The sequence below is a fragment of the Electrophorus electricus genome, chromosome 21 (assembly GCF_013358815.1).
Source record: "Electrophorus electricus isolate fEleEle1 chromosome 21, fEleEle1.pri, whole genome shotgun sequence".
Lineage (NCBI taxonomy): Eukaryota > Metazoa > Chordata > Actinopteri > Gymnotiformes > Gymnotidae > Electrophorus > Electrophorus electricus.
In genome coordinates, this window is record NC_049555.1 from 8,735,829 (window position 1) to 8,757,794 (window position 21,966).

General features: G+C 42.7%; 1 protein-coding gene across 1 annotated transcript; it reads right to left on the minus strand.

Annotated features, from left to right (window-relative positions):
* Positions 1-277: 277 nt before the first annotated feature.
* On the minus strand, positions 278-21,766 carry si:ch211-288d18.1 (USP6 N-terminal-like protein). Its single transcript, XM_027013841.2, has 14 exons — positions 21,651-21,766; positions 10,252-10,325; positions 8,084-8,169; positions 7,720-7,759; positions 6,936-7,016; positions 6,496-6,603; positions 5,808-5,917; positions 4,672-4,720; positions 4,283-4,403; positions 4,000-4,094; positions 3,765-3,830; positions 2,551-2,650; positions 2,306-2,458; positions 278-2,208 (listed from the first exon to the last, which is right to left on the minus strand). The coding sequence occupies exons 2-14, from the start codon at positions 10,315-10,317 to the stop codon at positions 1,445-1,447; spliced, it is 1,839 nt and encodes a 612-aa protein (XP_026869642.2). The 5' UTR covers positions 10,318-10,325; positions 21,651-21,766; the 3' UTR covers positions 278-1,444.
* Positions 21,767-21,966: the final 200 nt, after the last annotated feature.

Genomic DNA, 21,966 nt, shown 5'->3' on the forward strand with positions numbered 1-21,966 from the left:
ACACAAACCAAACTACTCATCCCGAGGCCTAAAGCTTTCTACACACACTAATGATAAGCAAAAGGCACAATGTGGAGGAGACAGCACATGCAAAACTGGGATTTATAAGCAATGTTAGCCAATGATGTAAAAACTCTCTCTCTCTCTCTCTCTCTCTCTCTCTCTCTCTCTCTCTCTCTCTCTCTCTCTCTCTCTCTATATATATATATATATATATATATATATATATATATATATATATATATATATATATATATATATATATATTGATCACTACTTGTAAATTCAATATGGTTCCAGTATAAATATAATTTTTTCTGTACAAAGTGTCAAAATGTCTTAAAATACAAAAGCCTACAAGCATTAAAAGACGATACTTTAAAAAAGCTTGTTAACTTAATTTACAAAATGCTCACATCAATGAAAATCATGTTTGAACACTGTACACAAAGGCTTGGTTAGAATTCATTTGGAATCATATAATCCTGAATGTTCCAGCATGTAGCACTGGCTAAATTCCTTCCTTAACATGCTTGGTTCAGTTTTTGACAAAGAAAGTATCAACATCAAAATACTGTAAATGTGCCGCCTCATATAAGACCTTAATTAACAAACATTGTGATAGCAATATTTTGCAAGACTCTACATTAAAATCTTTGATATAGCACATTGTGTCACATTGCACATTTTTAAAATCTTTTTAATGAGGCTAGAATAAACATCAAGTCATGTTTATGACATATTTATGACATATCATTTTGTCAAATGAAAGGCCTTTTGTATTAATGGCTGATAATCATTGAAATAATTTTTTTTTTTCAGTGATGGTATCAACAAGATTTTCCTACCAAGACTGAAATGAGATAAAAAAAAGAATGAAGAGAAAGCTGTATTTAAGGATATCGTAGGCTACCATATATGCTGACAAATGTGTCTAAAGCAGTGAGCCAGCTCACTTAGATTTCATGGACTGTTCTTTGCAGTACGTTTTAGATACACTCACATTTTGGAGTGACCTTTGAACTTAGGATGTGAATATGTCCCAAACCTTCAAACATTCAATATTTTTCAATTTGTTTTACTTTAACCTCTAATCAAATAAACTGCTCAAGCTTATCTGATTAGATTAAGACCATATTTCTATCAAAGGAAAAAAAAAAAAGATTCTTAAAATGAAAGATCTAAGGACTGATGTACTAAATCATAGCTGCTTCATGAAAACTGGAAATTGTTCAGAATTTTTTTCAGAAACATTGGACAGTACGTTGTACCTCATCCTTACAATATTCATTGCCTTTTTCCTTTAAGTATTTGTTGCAAACTGTGGCATCCTTTACCTAGATCATAGAACCTTTCGCTTACAGCAGTGATACTGTATAAATCTAACTTCTAAACGCCTTATGTAAGTTGAGTGCCAAGAGTGGCTGGTTTGCAAAATGGTGATCTAAAATGTGTCTGATTTTGGCAGACTGGCACGGGCAGTGCGCTCAAACCGTGGGTCCGAGTGAACAGTGGGCAGCCTCCTTCCAGCTGGGGATAATCCAGTGTGTGGTGCAGAGGATGAGCGCAGGGGACCGAGAGCAGCCTCGGCATTCTGGGTCAGCGTAGCACAACGTTCAGCCAGACTGTCCCCAGACCAGTTCTCCCTTCCCATTATGCCTGACTCCAGTAGGGTCTCGTGTTGGGAGATACTGGAGGGCAGATGAGGCTCTGGAGCTGAGGCTGCACACAGTGACGGGGTGTCTTTGCCCTCTGCTGACTGCACGAAGTCCTGATGTGCATGTGAGGATTCCGGTTCTGCTGAAGTTCCGCCCGCATTCTCGTCCAGTACGGGAGGTGGCAGCGAGTGCAGCCCGTTTCTGGGAGGCTCGTATGGGGGAGGCTGCTCACCTCCATCCTGTGGAGCACCGATAGTTCCCTCTGGGGCGAAGGACATCTGGTTATGTACCAGGACCGGGTCAGGAGAGGGAAAGGGTGACAGGCTACGCATCTCCCCATCCTTGTAGGGCTGCTTGTTGTCTTGGGAGCTCTGATCTGGCAGGATGGAGTCCTGGTCCAGGTGGATGTTGAGTGAGGCTGGGGGTTGCTTGGCTAGCTGGCTTTTGTCAGGCGTGTCCTCCGCCGGGCTGTGTTTGGGGTGCTGCATGTGCATCAGCACCACGGGCAGCTCCAGACCCAGGGGTTTTCTTGGCAACTCATCGGGTTTGGCTGGAAACAACAATCATGACATGGTTCACAAATGCAGTACTGGCAACAAACTCAGCTGACCTATGGAAAGTCATCCAAGACGGTAGTGGCGACAGACCTGGGGAAGGAAGATCCAGCTTCATCTTGCGCAGTTCCGCCATGGAGATCTGAAGCTGCTCGATGACGGCGTCGTCGCTAAGGTCCAAGGACTCGGCGATCTTTTCCTGCAGGAACTCCCTCAGCTCCTCCAGCGGCATCTTGGTCAGGCGCTCTGCGAAGCACAGGCTGCACTTAGCTCCGGCCACAGTCACTCTCAGTAAGCATGCAGTGAGTGGCGTGCGAAGCAGCATCTGGACGGCTCACTCTTGTGCAGCTTCAGGATGGTGTAGGCCATGGCTGTGAGCATCTTCTCTCCCTCCAAGATGAAGATATCCCACAGTCGTAAGGTCAGGGTGAAAGGGGTCTGTGAGGAGGAACAAGTCTTTTTCTGTAAATCACCCTCACTTAACAAGGAGTTGCAACAGTCTCAAAGCTCTGTGCTACTGGTAAATTCTAGTAGAGATTTGTCTCAGTGGCTCTGCAGTGCACAGCTGGCCTGACTGACAGCAGCAATGCCTCCCCCCGCCCACCACCTCACCACAGTCTGTGCCGCTGGATTGAGTGCCTGTGCAGAGTCAATACAATGAAACAATCATTCAATGCACCCTGCCTGCTAATAACGCTCCTTCCATCTGTCCACCTACCAAACAGAGGAAGAGAATGAAGACTCCTTTTTTGCTTGCTGTCACTATAACTCATTCTCTCTATCACTTTTCTGATCTTTTTTTTCTGTAGTTTGCACGTTCTCTCATTACTTATATGACACACAAATAGTACAACCCTCCCTTAATGATGTTCCTCTTGTAACCCATGTTATATATGGCTGTCTTACCAAGGAGGAAAGAGTGCATTCTAATCACCCTACCAGTTCCCTGCGAAGTGAACTACACTTTTTTTATGGGAGATTTTTATAGGAAAATCACTACACAGGGCGCTGACACAAAAATTATTGTGTGTCTTGTCAGGATTTGGTGAGTTGAGTCTGACTGCCTGATTATCAGAGAGCTGAAAATAAACGGAACATGTCAGAGTTCCCTTATGTGTGTGAGTGCTATTAATTTATTTTTTGGGGGGGGGTTGCTGAAAACTGTCAATGATGTGGAAGTAACCTTTTATCTAGTTAGCTAATGTGACTTATCCTACATATTGGTTATGGAAAGCTGGTTAGGCAACGTCAAGCAAATATTCATTTTACATGTAAAATAAGGGTCGATGTTACACAGATGCAGTTCTAGTTTTCTAGCCACATAAGGAAACAAAGGAAGTGTCTAATTGCCCAGCTGTAAAGACAAATGAAAAGATGCAACATGTGCAATGTGTTCTGCATTATGGCATTCCGGATGAGGGGATTTAATTAACTGCAGTTCCCTTGACCCACATCACATAACGTGTGTAGGGAATAAATGGCACTGCTTAGACACCGCGTGGACAGGAAGGAAGCTCATGTGTATGGCACTGAAGGCTGCATGCAAACTCACCCTGTCAATAAAACACTGCAGGAACCATTTGGTGCTGTAAATCCCACTGGACATCTGCTCCTTGTCCTGAAGACAGACACAGTGGAGACGGGACAGGTGGGTGGGTTAAAAGGTGAAAAATCCAGACAAAATGGATTTACCACAAACAGACATTATTTTACTCAAATGCCATGGCTCGATTTTTCAATGTCTTTAGCAATTTGTTTCTAGAGTGAGAAATGAAAGGTGTCACTACCAGATGCTTTTTCAGCTTGGGGATAAGTTTGGACAGTATCTGGTCATGGTGGTTCTGGAATCGCTGCAGTTTGGGAAAACCAGGAATAAAGAAGCCTGGAAGGGATTCAAAAATACAAATACACAATTAAAAGTGAACATAAAAATGTGTAAAATGTATTAATAAAGTCTCAGTTCTCACATTATTGCAAAATCAGAAGCCTGAAACATCCTGCATGCGCTCAATAATTAAATCAATATGCTGCTTGGTATCCAGGCAAATTTAACCAATGAGGAGGGCTCACCATGCATGGCATGTTTCTGATTGGTCAGCAGCTGTGACAGAGCCCAGAATGCATCTTCCTCATTCATATACATCAGAAGAATGGCAGCTATCTGACTCATTCCCTGGCAGTAACTCACCTCCTATAGACACACACACACACACACACACACACACACACACACACACACACACACAAAAAGACATGAAACTGAAAACCCAATATTGAATACACAAACATACACAATATACCAATAATGTGTTCTTCTTAGGACTGTACTTGGCTGCACTTATTTTTGTCTCTCTTTTCTTTGTCTTCTTCTGTCTCATACTGCAAAAAAAGAGCAATTGACATCCGTTCTACTTCAGCGATTTGCAGTCTGATAGGCATCCGCTCCGCTGCCTGCTTACCGTGTTGTATACGGAGTATGCGCTGAGCACGTGGAACAGTGACTGTTGCCTGCGGAGAGAAAGCATGAGCACAATCAAATCAGTCCACATAGCAGTCCAGCTTACACTACCAGAGCTTGCCATGCATCTATTAATGAAACCCAAAATGAATACAATGTCCAATACAACCCAGTACCCAAGATCCACCCAGATGATAAGCATTGTTGCTCTGTCCTAGCTCCCACTAGGCCTGGACCAGGCATTTAGTGTCCTTGGTTCAGGCATCTCGGGACCTGGGTTAGAACGAAAATGTGGACCGTCTGGTGGGTCCTGAGGACTGGGTTGTGAAAAGCTGTTCCAGTACTTCTGAAAGCCCACTGCTCTACTCTGTGACACATTCTTTTTTGCAGCCTGATGTTTAAAAAGTGCTTTGCATTCCAGAAACCCAAAGTCTTTAGGAGGAGCATGGAGCATTTCCCTAAACCGTAGCCGAACTCCTCCCTATATGCTGAAGCATTAATGACATGAGTTAGATGCACAAGACTTTCCGCTGAGCACAGTAGGCCTGTAATCTATTAAGGCTCCAGTGACATCACCATGTTTTTCACTCCTCACTCAGGAAACAAGCTCTCCAAACACGAAGAAGAAAAGGCCTAAAAAATAATCACGAGAGCTTTCCAATGAAGCCACCCTTTTTTTCCTGAAAGGAACAGGTAATACTGCCCACTTTGGTATGAAAAAGAGATGTGAATTATTGGACTTAACAACAGAAATATTGGTTGACTTGGAGGAATGTGTCAAGTTGCCCTTCTTCAATGTTAAATGCAAAAAGACTTGGTTGTTCTAACTCTGCCACAAGAATCACTTTGAAAAAACATGTGACTGCTAAGATAATAAAAGAAGAATTCCATTAAAACATTAAAAAATCAAACAGCTGAAGAGCACGATGTATTTGCTAGTTAGGGTCAGCTAAGTGCCACATGATTGAGCTCACTGTAGCAGACTAAAAGGAACCCACTTAGTGTCTTTCATTGACCTAGATGCAGTAACTGCGATAACAATACACATCTTCCATGCAACGGACGCCTGTCAACATGTACTCGATGGACGCAGTGTACCGTAACACGTCCAGGTGGGATCATGCAGGAGTGACTCACTTTACTCCCAGTCGGTCCATGAACATGATATGGTTTCGAAAGGTCCTGTTCACATCAAGGTCAATCTGCTTGATTTCTGTGGAGTAGAGCCGGGCTTGCTCTTTCATTTTCTGTGAAGGAAGAAAAAGAAGCTCTTTATAGCATCTTTTCGTTCCTGACTGCAGTTTTCTGTAAAATGTTTATTAAAGAGTTCCTATAATGCCTTTTGAGCCTTTATTTAAAATCAATGACTCACAGAAAGGTTTCAGTTACTGAGTAGAAGGTACATGCTGGGTCCCATGCATCTCAGACAGCTATGCCTCCGTCACTAATTCTTCCTAATTGCTGTCACCTGCACAAGAGCTCCCTGCGCTAAATTTGGTTCCTGTATAGTGTGTTCCACTGCCTGTGCATTTCTAGAGACGCCCCCTCTCCCCAAAACATCATTCTCCTAGCTCCTAGCACACAGCCTCTCTCAGTGCAGTGCAGGCTACTAAACAGTTCTAGCATGGCAGCTGCTCTGGCCACAGTGTGTACAACAATACATCTGTCACACTGTCGACTGATCTCGTGCGTGTGCGTGTGTGTGTGTGTGTGTGATGTTTGGCCCCTATCCTGGTTTTGTGGAGGCGCCTGTACATGTGTTCTTGTGATTGTATGCATGTGTGTGTGCATGCACATGGATGCAAGTGTGCTTGTTCTGCCATACCTCATATTTCCTCTCATTCTCCTTCTTGACTTTCTCCACATCCAATAGTAGACTCCAGACCTGGCCTCTCAGTTGCAGAGGAATCCCCTTGTAAACCCGCTTCATCATCTAGATGAGCAGACAGTGATTTAGATCAATTACGTATATTTACAAGTATTAGGAACCTGGTGTGAAACTCATTTATCCATCCTTTGGGCTTTTGGGATGCGGGAGGGGGGGGGGGTGCTTCTTCATTTAAGCATGATTTCCCTAAGTAAAGTATTCTGTCAGAGGTTCAGAGCTGCACCAGACTATGGGGTTTACCACATTTGCACAAAGTGTTGTGTATCTCTCTCAGGTACAGAGTCCTCCTTAATTAAAGCTTTGAAGGAGACAATAAAGATTCACACCATGTCTGATCTGACAGGCAGACAGAGCTGGAGCTAAGGGCAGACTCTCACCCGGTCGCTGCTCTTGTATTTCTCCCATTTCTTCACCAGCTTCAGCCATTTCTGCACACGCTCGATTTCCTGCTGCTTTTGCTGGGAGGGGGAGGAGTGGACGTGGCGATGCATCAGGATAAGCAGAACAAAGCAAAAAGGAGGTTCATACATGCACCTAGTAATTTACTGCATATCAGCCGAGTGACACAGCTGTTATGTTTTAAACCTGTCTGCCATCTAATTCTAGCCTGCCATGTCATATCCTAGAGATAACACTAAAGTGCGCTCTCACATAAAATTTATGCAAATCAAATCAAGCTGTCAGCAACAGCGTAATAGCAATATCAGGTATAGAAAATTCCCACGAGTGCCTTGCCCATGGGACATGTAGAAACTGCAAACAGCAGAAATGCAGTTACGCGGCTCCCATTTTTTATAGCTGATCTGAGCGCAATTCCCCTCTATATCTAGTCCTACCCTTGAAACATTTAGAGTTCAGCAGAACTAGCCACAAGTCAGCTAAGCAACACAAATGTGTCACATGGGATCACACCTCCAGCTGTTTCTGTCATCACCCTGCCACACATAAAAAGGCCACGGCGGAAGGGCACCAGGTCAGGTCACTCTGTTAAACAGAGTGCTATCTATGGCATGTGTGTTTGCGTGCAAGAGAATATTATGATTTTTGCTGGTTTAAAGTTTCTACTAGTGATACAGCTCCTGTAGTGTGGTTCACAATTGCACTTGTTTTGTACTGATATTCATTAAAGGCTACTGAATTTGTTCTTTCTATAAGTCTTACCTTCTCTTCAAGGGCCGTTGGTGTAGGGAGCTCTTCCTCACTGGAGAAAGAAGGAGATGTAATGATGGAAACGCTAAAAGCGTCGCTAATTTAACAACAGAGCACATCATAATGAGTGCATGTTCAGTGCTCCAGCTCACAATGTATGATAGTTTAAGAAGAATGTTTTTGTATGTTGTATGGTAGCAACTTTACTTGGTTAAGTTGTTTTAATCAAAATGTAAAGATGCACGATCGGATATAGAACAAAAAAAAGGTAACATTTTGAGCTTCAATGCAATGTTAGACCACTTAAATAGTCATTGTAGAATCTAAGGATCCACAGCAGAATAGAATGTGTTTGAGAATCAAACGGATGACTTACTGCAGGAAGCCAAAACGATCTGTGGACCTGTAAATGCTATAGTCTGCATCCTCCCAAGGGTCGATCTCAACACCATCTTCCCTGCCCTGAAACACACACACACACACACACACACACACACACACACACACACACACACACACCTTTTATGAAAACGTTTGATATATACTACAGCAGCACAAACAGACCAGCAAAAGTGCCTCAAGCAGAGCTCGATAAAGCAAACTGTCAGAGTCTAAACCATCACATCAACTTCAGCATTCTGTTGGCATTACAATGTGATATCAAATGTGTCCTTCAAATTCTAAATGTGTGCTAAACACTGACCCTACGCTGCACTGTCCATCTGTGTTACAAAAACACAGGCCGCTGTGCAAGCTGTGGTTGTAGCCCTGTAAGCTCTCTCACTCTTACCATTCCTGCCACTGCTGTCCTAGTTAAAGACACTGCACATTTTTCATTATTTTAAAAATAGTTCTGTTTCATGCAGGACCACTGTTATCATTAAATTATATATATGCAGTCACAAGTGTTGTAATGTAGTAGGGCTGGTGCACGCTTGCTCCCACTCAGGGCTTTTCATGCTTCGTTTTATGTGAGTTCCCCTCACCCCTTCAGGCAGTATTCAGCTGAACACTGAGCAGACGAAATTGTCAGAGGGCCCTTCATACCACAAAATAATCCTGAAATGCAGATTTCAGTTCCATCATGACAGCAGTAAATATACCTTTATCTCAGAAGTCAGTCAGAAGACAGGCAGGAGAAGAGGGCCAGACTGGACCGGTATCTAAGGGGGTCTTCAGACTTGGTAGCTTTGATTCGATTAAAAACGAACCCTGTTGCGATTGGTCCATTAGTGCGGTTCTCTAGAATAAGTGTCAATGCTTCCTTTCAAACTCTGGTGCGCACCAAATCAGGTGACCAAGATCACCTGAGCAAGTGAGTCTCTGTCCATTTCTAAACAGTTCTGTTACAGTTCGTTTGAAGTATGAAGAAAGTAGGAACAATATGAACACAGTACAAAAAAAAACCAGAAACCATTTACTGTTTGGTACAGCCATAGGAAAAGTTCATCTTCTTCCTTTTGCAGTGTACCTTCTTTGGTATGTGCAGCAGAGAAATTTCTGGTGCTGTTCTGACTCCTTTATCCATTTTACCACCTCTTGCTGTCTTGCTGTGTTTCCAGATGGTAAAAATACCACCAGGTATACACAACGACAATAAGTGCATTAAGCCTGTATCATGTTTGTCATACGTTGTTTTGTTTTTTTTATTTTTGGTTCGATTGCAAATTTGTGTGAACGATAAGCAAACCAGGACTGAAATGTAACAATGCGTCATTTTCTTGTTTGGGCCAGACCAAGGGAATAATTATGAACACACCCTATTTCTCCTCACTGTTCAGGGCAACAAAGCACTTCATGAAATTCCCATCACCTCATTCATGACATTTCCAGGCAACCCACCCTGCAAAAACTCATTTCAGTGAACTAGCATTAAGATTTTCTTCGCCAACCCTGCCTCCAACAGTTCTAAAATGGGCAATGTCATAATCAGGAACAATGGAGAAATGGAGTTGAGTGGACAGAGTGATAACATTATTTATCATTATTGAGTGATAACATTATTTCATGGGACTTAATGCCCTCGAACAAATAACCTAATGATTCAACAAGTCCGCAATTCATGACTAAATCACGCAGCTGAGGCAGTGTGTTTGCAGAAGAACTAAAGCGAATTCCAATGACTAGCAACATACACTTCATCACATTGAATTTCTGCTTGCCTAAGCTTTACATGGACACTTTTGACTCAGCGCTGAGCAATGACCACAGCATGAAAGTAGACTGTCTGTGCCCAAAGCCCTTGCAAGCCTCAAACAAAGCAACTGTAGGCTTCACAGCTTCATCCACACACCATCCACAGCACCGGTGCCATTCAGAGCACACCCGAACACAAGCCCGGACACAAAAACTTCGGCTTCAGCAGTGAGTCCTGCCCTCAGGTTTTTTACTAATGAAACTGAGAATCAACAAGGTCTCCTTCAGGGATGCATTCAAAAATAAGTCTAAACAAAACACTGCTGGTTAGTGTTTCTAGCAATGCTGTTGGTAATTCATTGGTATACAAATATAAACACAGTGTAAACAGTTTACACTGGATCTTACCTTATCATATTTTGAGATAATCTCTGCACGTTCTTCTGCTATCAACACCTCTATGTCCTTCTTCATGTCAATATCTGCAAGTGCAAAACACATAAAACATCTGTAAATGCAGAGGAAAGTGGAATTCATGAAATTCACCTTAGAATCCAACATGAAATGAGTGGAAAACTGCACATGACAAGACCTGCACTTGGCTATTTTGACTCAGTTTTGAAGTTAAACATTCTATTATGGTCCATTTACATGGCTCAAATCCATAGGGACAGTTGTCATAATAAAGTGTATTAACCAGGGTAAATGGTATGTTAAGTGTTTATTTCAAACCCTTTTTCTGGGCAACGCTCATCTAAACAGATGTTATATATGAGGTATAATTCCACAAACGAAAGGCTGGCATGGTCTCCATGGGTCACACAGAGTTTAGCTTTAAAATGAGTTCTCGGCCAGGTCTTTGAGTTGAAAGCACATTTTATTTGACATAGACATCCCACTTTAAGCAAGGTTCATCAACATTGCCTACATTTGCTATTAACAATACTGTAAAAGAGAAAGGGTGGCCTGAAACCATCTTAGAGTGATCTGATTCATCTGGCCTATCTCACTACCTCTATAATATAATTCTTGGAAGGATGTCTTATGCTTTATTTATCATACTGTCCTCTGTCCTTACATATGCAGACAGTAAAAAGACAGCATACAGGAGTTTCACCTGGCAAATGTAAGCAAATCTGCTCTTACTACTTTGATTACGTCATGAACAACACATAATACCCAGGGAAATCAGGCAAGCAGGATTTGCCCTCCTGGGCTTTAACTGACATAAGTCTTGTTAATGATAATAAGTCTTGTTATGATTTTTTTTCCCCTACAAAGCCTGCCTCTGTTGTGCACCAGAAACCTTCAGAGGACACAGAAGCTAATGATGGTTCCTGCCAGGCTTCAGCTGCCAGTGAGGGCAGGGCTGTGTCTGCCGAAACTGTTGTCCTTGCCCCTGAGCCTCAGACATCTGCTATGCACTCCAGAAATAGAACTCAGCACTGGGGAAAGGCACCCACGCTCGGCGAGGGCCCCACATGGCATGCTGCTGGACTCAGCCTTCCACCGCCCAGCCACTGGACGGCTCTGAAGGGCCGAACAGAGACTTCGGGGTTCTGGTGCAGGGACGCGCAGTGCTGGACTTTTCCAAAGCTCGCTCGCTGACTGACAAGTCGACGGCTCCGGTTGTTCTGTCACAGCCAGGCGTCCGCGCACCTGTTGGGTGGCACTGTGCAGTTGGCGAATGCCGCTCTGCTATGTGTGCTGCCAGGGGAGTCTGCTGAGGCCCAGCACCACCACCATGTGTTGGCCCTGACAATAAGGTCCCTGTTCCCACTGTGACCCTCTGAGGGGGATGTGACCCTGCTGTCGCAGACAACTGCATTCTGGGTTTGTTTGTTTTTTTTCTTTTTAAAGCAACTGTTTGGAAATTCCCCACACCTTTCTTTTTGTGCTTTTTCCTCTCTTACTCCTGGTGGAAGGGGAGATTAAAAAAACATGAAAGGAAGGGATTTCTGTGTTAAGTGGATCACCAATGTGCCAAGTTATATTGTCACTATAAGAGATCAGTGCACACAGCCTAAACTTCCTCTGAGATTAATGAATAAATATTCAACACAAAGCACAAGAGCATGGCTAAAAAAATACATTCATACTTATGCTGCACTATATTTAAACTAATGTAGCTTTATTTATAAACTGCCACTTTTCATGGTTCTACAGCAGGAATATATTGAAAGTAGAATAACTTGAATCAACAGAACAAAATCGAATAAATATGTAACATAAGTTCCTTAAAGCACAAACACCATCCTGACATGTAAAAGTTCTGCAGTTTCAAGTCTGGGCTCTCTATAACTACACAACTGTGCAATTGTTCAGTCCATGCAAAACTGAAGAAGAGGAGGAAAGGTCAAGCACTCATGTAAAGCAGTGTGGCCCTGTTTGGAAGGGCTGAAAATGACACTGTGGGCAAAGTACTCTCGCTTGTCTCCATCCACTCCCCTGGAACGGATCCCGCTCCCACAGCCAATAAAGCCTCAAATTATCTATGCCTCTAACAGAAGCATTTCATGTGAGCACTAGGAATGAGTGCAATGGCCTCATTCAGAAATGCTGCTTACATGCACCCATCTGTCCGGGGCAATTCATTTGCTAATTTATTGCTATGTAGTATTAAATTAATGTCAAATGTTTCCCTCTCTCTTCATGTTACACAAAATATTTAATATGAGGGTTCTACATGCAGTTTGTGGGAACCATTGCCATTTTGCCTCCATACGCATTGCCTCCTAATGCCATACAGACATGCACTGAAGAAAAGCAAAGGTCATTAAAGATTCTCATGAAGCAGCACTTCACTAAAGTACCCTCCTGGGATGCTTTTTTCTCCCCCGAATCCTAATTTTTACCTAAAATCAAAGTGCAACTGCTTGCGAAAGCACTCATATGTCTTCTTAATCCCACTTTCCCTATGTACAGGCTGCAGCCGACTTCGCCCTTCAGAGAATGAAGGCCTTCATGGCCTTTGGCAGACCACACTCGGCATCTGAATTACAAGAAGTGGCGGACTCTAACATAGAAGGCTGGCATTCCTAAAATGGCAAGAAGTCTGAACAGTATCTGCTGGATTATGGTCAAACCGACCTTGATTCCAGACGTTTGTCTCTGTGAGGACAACAGGAAGTGGTGTCATTTTACAGATGCACTGAGTCATCTGTTTGATGGGTGCCATTCTCTGTGAGTGCCGATTCCAGAAGTAAATCATCCCTTCTCACATTACTGTACTGATCTGATTCAGTGGAAAAAAATGATGCATTTCAAATGCTCTTTCAAAATAAGTCTTAAGATGTTTCAAGGGGTTCTGGACTCAGTGATTTAAAATTGTAAAACATTCCCTTGCACTCTAAGTGATTCTTTAGAATTCACCAAAGTCTGAGGAACCATAACAGCATATTAGTGGTATCAATAATATTTAAACACTCCATGAATGGGGAATTAAGGTGCGGCAACAGTGGAAAAGCACCACAAGTATGTGGGTTCCAATCCCTTTAAGATATATGCAAAGTAAATAGGTCTGAATATTGGAAGCCTGGAGGTGTCATGAGAGATCTCACCTAAGAAATCCCCCTAATGTAGTATGTATCCAGTCCTCCATGGTTTTTCACTAATATTCTATAGAAAGGTTCTAGCTGACTCAAGGACAAGTTGATGAACTTCAAAATCACTCTGCCTAGAACCTATAAACATATTTGGGCCTACTAACAGTTAAAAGTGAATTAATTAACTAATTAAGTGAATTAATTAATTAACATATTACCTTAGACTACTGGCCACAAAAGATATTTGGAGATAAGTTCCTGCTTTGTATGCAGTTCATTAGGTCATCAAATGTAAACAAAGTCTGATATAAAACTTATTTCTGCACTTAAGTCTACATTGCTCTGAAATACTACTTTTATGTTTCTGCTTAGTCATGGTTTTCACTCCCATTACAATAAAACAAGTACTCTTGCAAGCAGCCTACCAGAAGGCTGTGCTCTTTCTGCATGGTTGCATGACTAGAAACACCTCCTTGGAGGTCATCCATGCCCCATGTTGTGTGCACACACATAAGACAACATTCAGTAGTCCCGTAGCCCACAACAGTAGCCATATCTGCAAAAAGCATCAGCAGCACTTTGTGCTGAGAGCCATGCAAGAGACCACAGCGGGCGTTACTTTGCTGCTGGAGGACAGGGCCCCTGACGCAAAGACCAGATGACGCTTCACTGTTGCTCGGGTGCTTCTGTGCGTCTCTGTGCGGCAGAGCACAGGCTGCCTATGCTGTAGAGAAAACAGTGCGGTTTCCTGTGGAATCTATCCACTCCTCAAACACAGGTCCCTGGGTTCATCAGTCTCTGCGGCAGCAAGAGCCATTGGGAAATGGAAAAGCTGTGGTTTGGTATCTCCAGTGTCCCTCCTACAGCAAGCGTTACCATTCACTTTACACAGCAGAGAATGAGAGAGAGAGAGAGAGAGAGAGAGAGAGAGAGAGAGAGAGAGAGAGAGAGAGGGAGGGAGAAAGAGAAATAAAGATGCCTGGGCAGTATAATGGAAAAACTGTGTACAAGAATGTTAAATTGATATGATTCCTAATTACCATATTGGAAAGTTTGTGCACCACATTTCAGCTGAAACCCTGCCTTATATATATACTGTCGACGAGCATAGTGGAGAGACAGAGAGGTATGGTATTTCACATGGAACTGGTCATGCAGTATATCCAAATACACTACTGTGACTTTCACAAAATCGACTGGCATCACAGGAGCTTGCACAGTGATTTATTATCGGTCATTTCATGCTAATTTAAAAATCCATCATAGCTGTTTGTAAGACTGGGTTCTCTCCCATCTCTTTAGACTCAGATTGACCACAGTACTGTGTTTTTGTCTGTGTGGTAAATCTCTCCACTCAAGCTGACACTGGGGTCAAAATTCCCCAGCCAAACTGCCAGCTTGATTATTTCTGACCATTTCTGCTGAGTCTTGAGACTTCAGGGTACAATAGCACAACCTTATTTCACCCACAGAAAAAAAAGTGTTACTGAAAAGCATCAACAGAAAGAAATTCGTGTGAAATAGATACTATACAGAAAAACCAGATGCTGAAAAAACCAACATTTTTTCTGTACACCAAGCTATCTCCGTGAGTAATGCCGTGCAAAGCTCTCAGCCTTCAACTGAGATGCTTTCAAAGGCTGTTCTTGGAGAGTGATTTTCACTTGTTTCCCAGCCGGAGACGTAACATTGCAGCTCGGCGGCAGGAGCAACATTCCATCAGCCCCAATCGGCACAGCTGAGTCTCCCCCGTGTCAAGTACTGCTCATGGGCTTCAAATGTCGCTTTCTTCCTGGCCACTGGGGGCACTCTCCGCTCCAGAGAGCTGAGTGCCTCTTGTTAAGATGGCTCATGTTTATGAGCCAAATGTCATGGGGAAAATGTTGACCTGTAGACACGCATCTTACGCTGCCTGCTATAAATAGCTCTGCCCCTGGGGAGCTGATGTTTGATGCCTTTTGCTCCCTCTCTCACTCTCTTTTTCTCTCTCTCTACCCCTTGCTACCTCTCTCTGGTTCTCTCTCTCTATCTCCCTCACAACGAACATGCTGTTTCTTTGCCTAACAAACAAGGCCAGCCTGGTCAACACCTTCCCATATGGATGTGGGATCCTGGCCTGAGAATCAGTGACCACTAGGCTCCTGGAATCTGGAAAGCATATGGGAAAAACAGCACATTTCCAGAAAAGCAGCAACATTAGCTTTGAGGTGTGAGGTTGGCACTGCAGCTATGGCAAGCTGATCTGAACAGCAGTGCCAGACACACATACAAGAGGGCATTTGAGATCCCATAGGTGTCCCAGCTTGTTGTTCTCTTCTTGTACTGTTCAAATTTTGCTGGACCGCCTAGCAGGCCGGCCTAGAAGAGGCATTTTTGCTCACTAACGGACTAACTGGCACACTTTGTTCCAACGCACATGTGCAATATATGAGTCTTTGCCACAAAACTACCAAGAACATCATAAGAATTTGTGCTGCAGAGACAAGAGGTTTCGTTCGGTTAGATGAAGTTGCGTGCGAAGACATACTGGGATGTGAATGCTAGTGTCCACTGTCATGCTTTGCCTAGAAAAGGTATTTTCATTTACTGACTGACTGAGTCCCTTTGGTGAAATGTACGTTTGCAGGATGTCGCCAGCCACATATGAACTCCGACAACATTAGGTAGAAAACAGTGCATGAACAGTGCGTAGAGATAAGAGGGTAGGTTCTCTAATAGTCATTTCATGTGTTTGTGCTGCTTGAATTGTATCAAATGCTCCAGCTAGCTAAGTTATATGAAGGAATTGCATTTGTAGCAACACATGAACCATATCCATTTTGATTAATATATTTATTTAGCTAACATTACTGTATATGAGTAGGTGTGTGTCCTTTGCTTATCAATACAGTTAAGCAAGCAGAAGGTGATACCAGGGACCACTGGTTATATATATGCATCTGCTACATTTGTTCACAAACTGGCCGACACTGATCCTTTTGTTGAAAAGCACATGCACCGGGCATCTGGACCCATCTGTGTAGTAGCCAGCTAGTTAGGTAGGCATTTATACATACAAAGGGATCAGAAGACAACAATAAACACGCTGTTAGCTGGGAGGAGTTATTTTTATTCTCCCATTAATCACATTAAGTAGCTACTTCCATGGGTGGATTGCATCCCAGGATGATTATTTTGGATAACATTAGTGCCTTTATTTGTGATTGGTTAACAATCTAATTGCCCGAGGAGTGCTCTATAGTAGTCATCTATAGTAGTCATCTTATTTTCTCAAGGTTAACATAAGGGTCTTTTTTTTGAGTAACATATCTAATGCTGAAAAGCACATAAAAAGCAGATCCAAGAGCCTTCATGTTTCACATTTATTGTTACCTAGGCTATAATTAACAATGGTAAAGTGCAAAGTGCACTGATATTTCAACCTGCTATGCAGCAGGTTAATATCAGTGTAGCAAGGCTCTGGAAAACAAGGCATTTTCTTCTCTAAGTGACTAAAGACCACTAATTCTGTGTCCTTTGGAGATTTTTATGTCGTGTTGTTGACATTTGCTTGAAAGATGCTGTGCAATAAATGGTAGTCCAATTACCTGGTGGATCTTGTTGAGGATAACAAGCTTTCCATGTACAATGGGATACAGTCATTCAATCAGTTATGCCAGGATAAGACTATGCAAATTCAGTCTGAATGATCATGATGTCAAAACCAGCAAATTTCCAGTACTGGTCCCAATTATTGGGAACGAGGAACGAGTCCTGCAGTGTGACATAATCTGACGACTCCTATTACATGTTCTTTGATATTGACCAATAGGATGACAGTGTGTTCTGTGATGAACATATGTAAACATGGTGAAGAGAAAGAGGAATAGTGATTGTGAAACTGTTTTATCTGTTAACACCTTTGTTACCTCAAGTTCTCTTTGAAGATTAGACAGCCAATACAGGTTGTGATACCCAGGAACAGGTCCACAATTGTTTTATCATCCTTTTATTTGTCTCTTCCAAATACAAAACCACCAGCATCACACACAGCACTTCTCTATCCATGGTTAACAATTTTTCCACCCTCCTCCTAAACGACATACAAATGGACATGAACGATGATTGGTCAGCATCAAATGAACAAGTGTTGACAGTCTGCTCACCAAGACAGTACAAATTTATGCCACTATGATTGCCTAATCTAACATACTGATCAAAGTGAAAGACAAACATATTGTGTAGACTGATCTCAGTATTAGGGTGAGTCTTAGAATCTCAGAGAAACGTAATAATCACAATCATTGCTCAGGATATGCATAGGACTTCGGAGACATGTAGGGCTGTTAAGGAATGCACTCCAACAGTCTTATGTACATAAATGCCTCAGGAGCATCTGGGAAGAATTTATAAGTGATATAGACCAAGTGGTTTGTTACCCACTCATAACTATTTGATTGTGTCAGCACAGTAGATGCAAAGGAGCTTTAGGCCATTTAAGTGTCTGTACAGATTCCTGGTTGCTTGGCAGGCTCCTCTATTACAACCCAGTCTCCTGTTACACTACACCATCGCTCTGCCATCACACTGCCATCAACCTCGGCTCATGGCACCTGGGTGTGCACAGTAATCTGATCACCAACCCTAACCCTACTCAGAAGCCCAGGGCAACACTTCTCCTCTCTAGCTCCAGCAGCCAGACAAAAAACATTCAGGCAGCATTTGAAAGTGGGGCAGGAAACTGAAGACCATGACATCTTGTTTTTGCATGAATGGGAAGAAAGAGTGTAAATTGGCTCTCAGTTCTCTTTTTGTGGCCTTAAATGGGCCAACAAGACACTGGGGCTCTCGCCAGCCGAAAGAGGTGAGAATACATCCTGTGAATGGGCCGGCCTGACTGGCATCACTCGCAATACCATCTGGGTGGGTCGTCACTGCCTCGTACCAGTGCACAGATGCCCTGCACTTCAGTGAACTGAAGGGGCCTTGTCCCAGATGAGAGGCTTTCCTCATTCTCCTGCGCACACACACACACGCACGCAAGCACGCACGCACGCACGCACACACACACACACACACACACACACACGTTCCTCTGTTGCTAGCAAGGACTGAGCATCAATATAAATGTTAGCATAACCAAATCTCCCCAGTCCTAAGGCTAATCCTAAACCTAAACCTAACCTTATGATGACTTATGATACACACAACTTATGGTACACATACAAGGAATTTGACTTTGTAAATGCACATATAACAGACCAAACAATCTGATCAAACATATGGGTCTATCTACCGATATACAGAAAAGTGCAAAAATAGATAAAATAATAAAACGTAATCACAAAACAATTTAAACAGTGAATTTGATTCAAAATACATGTAACAGCACCACACCAAGGCAGCTGTACACCATGCCATTTTTGAAAAAGCTTAGTCCAAATATTTAACTTAGTCTTAGTACTTGAGACTAGTCTCAGCCCAAGCCACTACGCTTTCCTTACAGCTAACCATGAGATTAATCCTAACTCTATCCACAACTGTAAAAGTAAGACTAATCCCCAACATCACAACCAAATACACAAGAAAAGCTCTTTTAGCTTTAACATCAATTACATAATTTTCTTTAGAATGGAAAAAAACATAAAAGAGTTAGCTCCCATATGCATACACACACACTCAATGGGGTTTGGCAGCCTCAGTACATTCATACCCTAGAGTTGGCTTGGTATACAGTACTTTTGAGAGGGGCACTTTGAGGTGACTAATTGAATGTATCAAATCCTGTCAATCACAAGCACATTCTGCTTACAGGCACACATAATGTGCAAACAAGTATGTTATGGTAAAACAAAACCATATCAAAACAAGACCAGGAAATACAGGCATTACTTAGAATACTAAGTTCCAGCTTTCACAGCAAAAAAAGCCTTAGACAGGAAATACTGATAACAATCTCGCAAACCTGAAGGAAAACTGGACAAAATCTCACATCTCTGTGCTTCAGACCAGCAGTACAGCTGCAGCAATGAAGAACCCCATTCAGGAGATGCCTCAGTATTTCACACATCGACCACAACCTCTTCCCTGGCTTCTGACAGGGAGCCTCAAAGTAGGCCGACTGCAGGAGCTGCCAGCAATGCTTGTGCTTTCTCTAAATTTGTTCAGCACTCTCTGAGGATGGTGTAAACATCCACCGTGAGCAAGAGTTCCAAAGGTAAATAAGATGCAGGTGCAGGAAACGCAGACTGGTACATATCACCAAGCTCGTAACTTTGGCGAGCAAAGGATAGCGTGACAAACTATAGAGAGCACCATGATAGTATTTAAATTAAAACACTACTGAAGGAGCCAGATAGAGGTGAATTCATCTTACATGTGCCATATTACATGATGCTAACCAATGCAGCAAGGCCCTTAATGACTGCAGTGACGAAGAGCTGTGGGCGTTTATCGGGCATGCTCTCAAGTGGCAGCAGCCCGAAACAATGGCAGTAATGAGAACAGCCTCTGCCTGTCCATAGTGAAAAAAAGAGATGGCATTTAAAACACAGGCGAGAGAAGTAAGTGGTCTGGATGAATCAGCCTTCACACACCTATGTCATTTAAGCATGTACTTTGCATTCTGAGCTTTCAGCCACAAAGGTATCCAAAGGCCTTTTTTTGATAAAGCAATCAACAACATGGCTAATACTGCAGGTACTGGCCTTGTGCTTTAAGGATATACTGTGTGTGTGTGTGTGTGTGTGTGTGTGTGTGTGTGTGTGTGTGTGTGTGTGTGTGTGTGTGTGTGTGCACGCGCGATTGGATGACGCTATATGCTCAGCCCCACTGGGCCTACGACGCCTGCTTTCAGTATAAACAAAACGAACTACACATGTTTCCAATAAGCTGGAACAATGGCTCTGAGGCGTGGATGTAAACATGTGACTCTCAACAGCTTTACCCCTCTGCCCTCAGGCAGATTTATAGGAAGAGATATACAAAGAATAATGCATTGACTATAAACAGATGTGCATTTGGCCATCACAAATGAGTGGGTGGTGATATCTAGGCAGTTGTGTCACAGATAAACATAGCATCTAAACAAGGCATCTGTCTAAACTAAGAGACCATGCCCATTTTATTTATTTATTTATTTTTGGCTAAAATACAAACACAAATCCAGCATCTAGTCAATTACATCTCACACTGGCTATATTAGACTTGCAATTTACAACTTGTTTAATAGCAACAAGCATGATAATAGAAGATATAAGTCCATATGGACTAATAGTGTAATATAAACATAAGAGTAATTGCCAGTATGTATTGAGCACAGCTATGAGCACACCACTGGAGACTAATTAACTTTCAATATAAAAAATCTAAGTATGATCGGCATACATTAATAATTGGCTTAGTTCTTTTCGCTCAGCATCTGTGTTGGCAAATCGCAAAAGAGTCACACCTCGCAATAAGCAGGGTATTAACCCTCCACGCCACAGCCTATCGTGTGAGGTGGGGAGAGTGATTTTGGGCTGGACACACAAAGGAATGCCTGAGTCTGGTCAGTAAATTAGGTATAGAGACCTGAGAGAGCTGACACGACCGATACCGTACTGTATTCGCGGTTTGGATCCATGATGAATCAGTGCTCGATTTGTAAACAAACATTTTACGTCGTATGACGCGATGGCATCGAAATGAGAATACGAACGAAATTTAGCGTGAACGCGGAAGACTAAATCTGGTAGTTTTATATGTAAGTTGTATCGTAATATTTTTGTGTTTCATCATGTCATTTATAAACTGATCATCTCAAAGTCGACAGGCGATTTAGTATTGGCAAACTACACCATTCTTCGTGACGTTAAAACGTCAACATGTGAAGCCGAAACGCAAAGATTTTGTCTCTGTTGGAAACATCATTGTGTTTACAATGTGCTCAAAGTCCATACTAACTAAATAAAAATAAAATATAACCCAGTTCAAGCACAAAGATGTTGATTTACTAGGCTAGCCTAACGGTCACAGGCACCATTACACCATTATACAATGCATGTGCGCTCAACTTAGCTAAGATCGGCTCGAATGTTTATCCAAAGACAAATATCAAAAGATTACATTTCAACGTACAATAGGTACTACCGATGATCAGATCTGTTACACTGTGTCCCGATAAAAATGACAGAGCGAGCGCAAGCCAAAGAAAACTGCAGCGACAACCTATGGTGGTTTGACAGCTACAGCATGTACAAAACCACACGATGCCTTAAGGTACGCGTGTCAAGAAAACGTTACCACTTATCGGAGGCACACTTCTGCGCTTCCCATGCGGTGCAGTCCGTGCTATTCATTATTTCATCGCTGATAAGTGAATGAGCGAACGGTGCTGTCACCCAAAATCCAGACTAGCCACGACAGCCGACACCAGAACGCTCCAGTACACACACAAGCAGCGCAGCGCGTCAGGACGTAGGCAACTGGCGGCACTCGGGGGAGATGCTGAGAAGGGAGCCACGGAGCACGCGCATCAAAACACCGCAGCAAAACGGCGAGGTTGGCTACAAGCGTGTGGCCTTTATGCACACTTACAGTGCAGTGCAGTATAATTTGA

Bases quoted from the DNA above. Each gene is read 5' to 3' on its own strand.
- si:ch211-288d18.1 (XM_027013841.2), bottom strand. From the start codon at position 10,317: ATGAAGAAGGACATAGAGGTGTTGATAGCAGAAGAACGTGCAGAGATT. The intron at 7,760-8,083 runs GTAAGTCATCCG...TTCTTTCTCCAG, and splicing joins GATCGTTTTGGCTTCCTGCA to TGAGGAAGAGCTCCCTACAC. The intron at 2,459-2,550 runs GTGAGCCGTCCA...TGTGCTTCGCAG, and splicing joins CATCCTGAAGCTGCACAAGA to AGCGCCTGACCAAGATGCCG.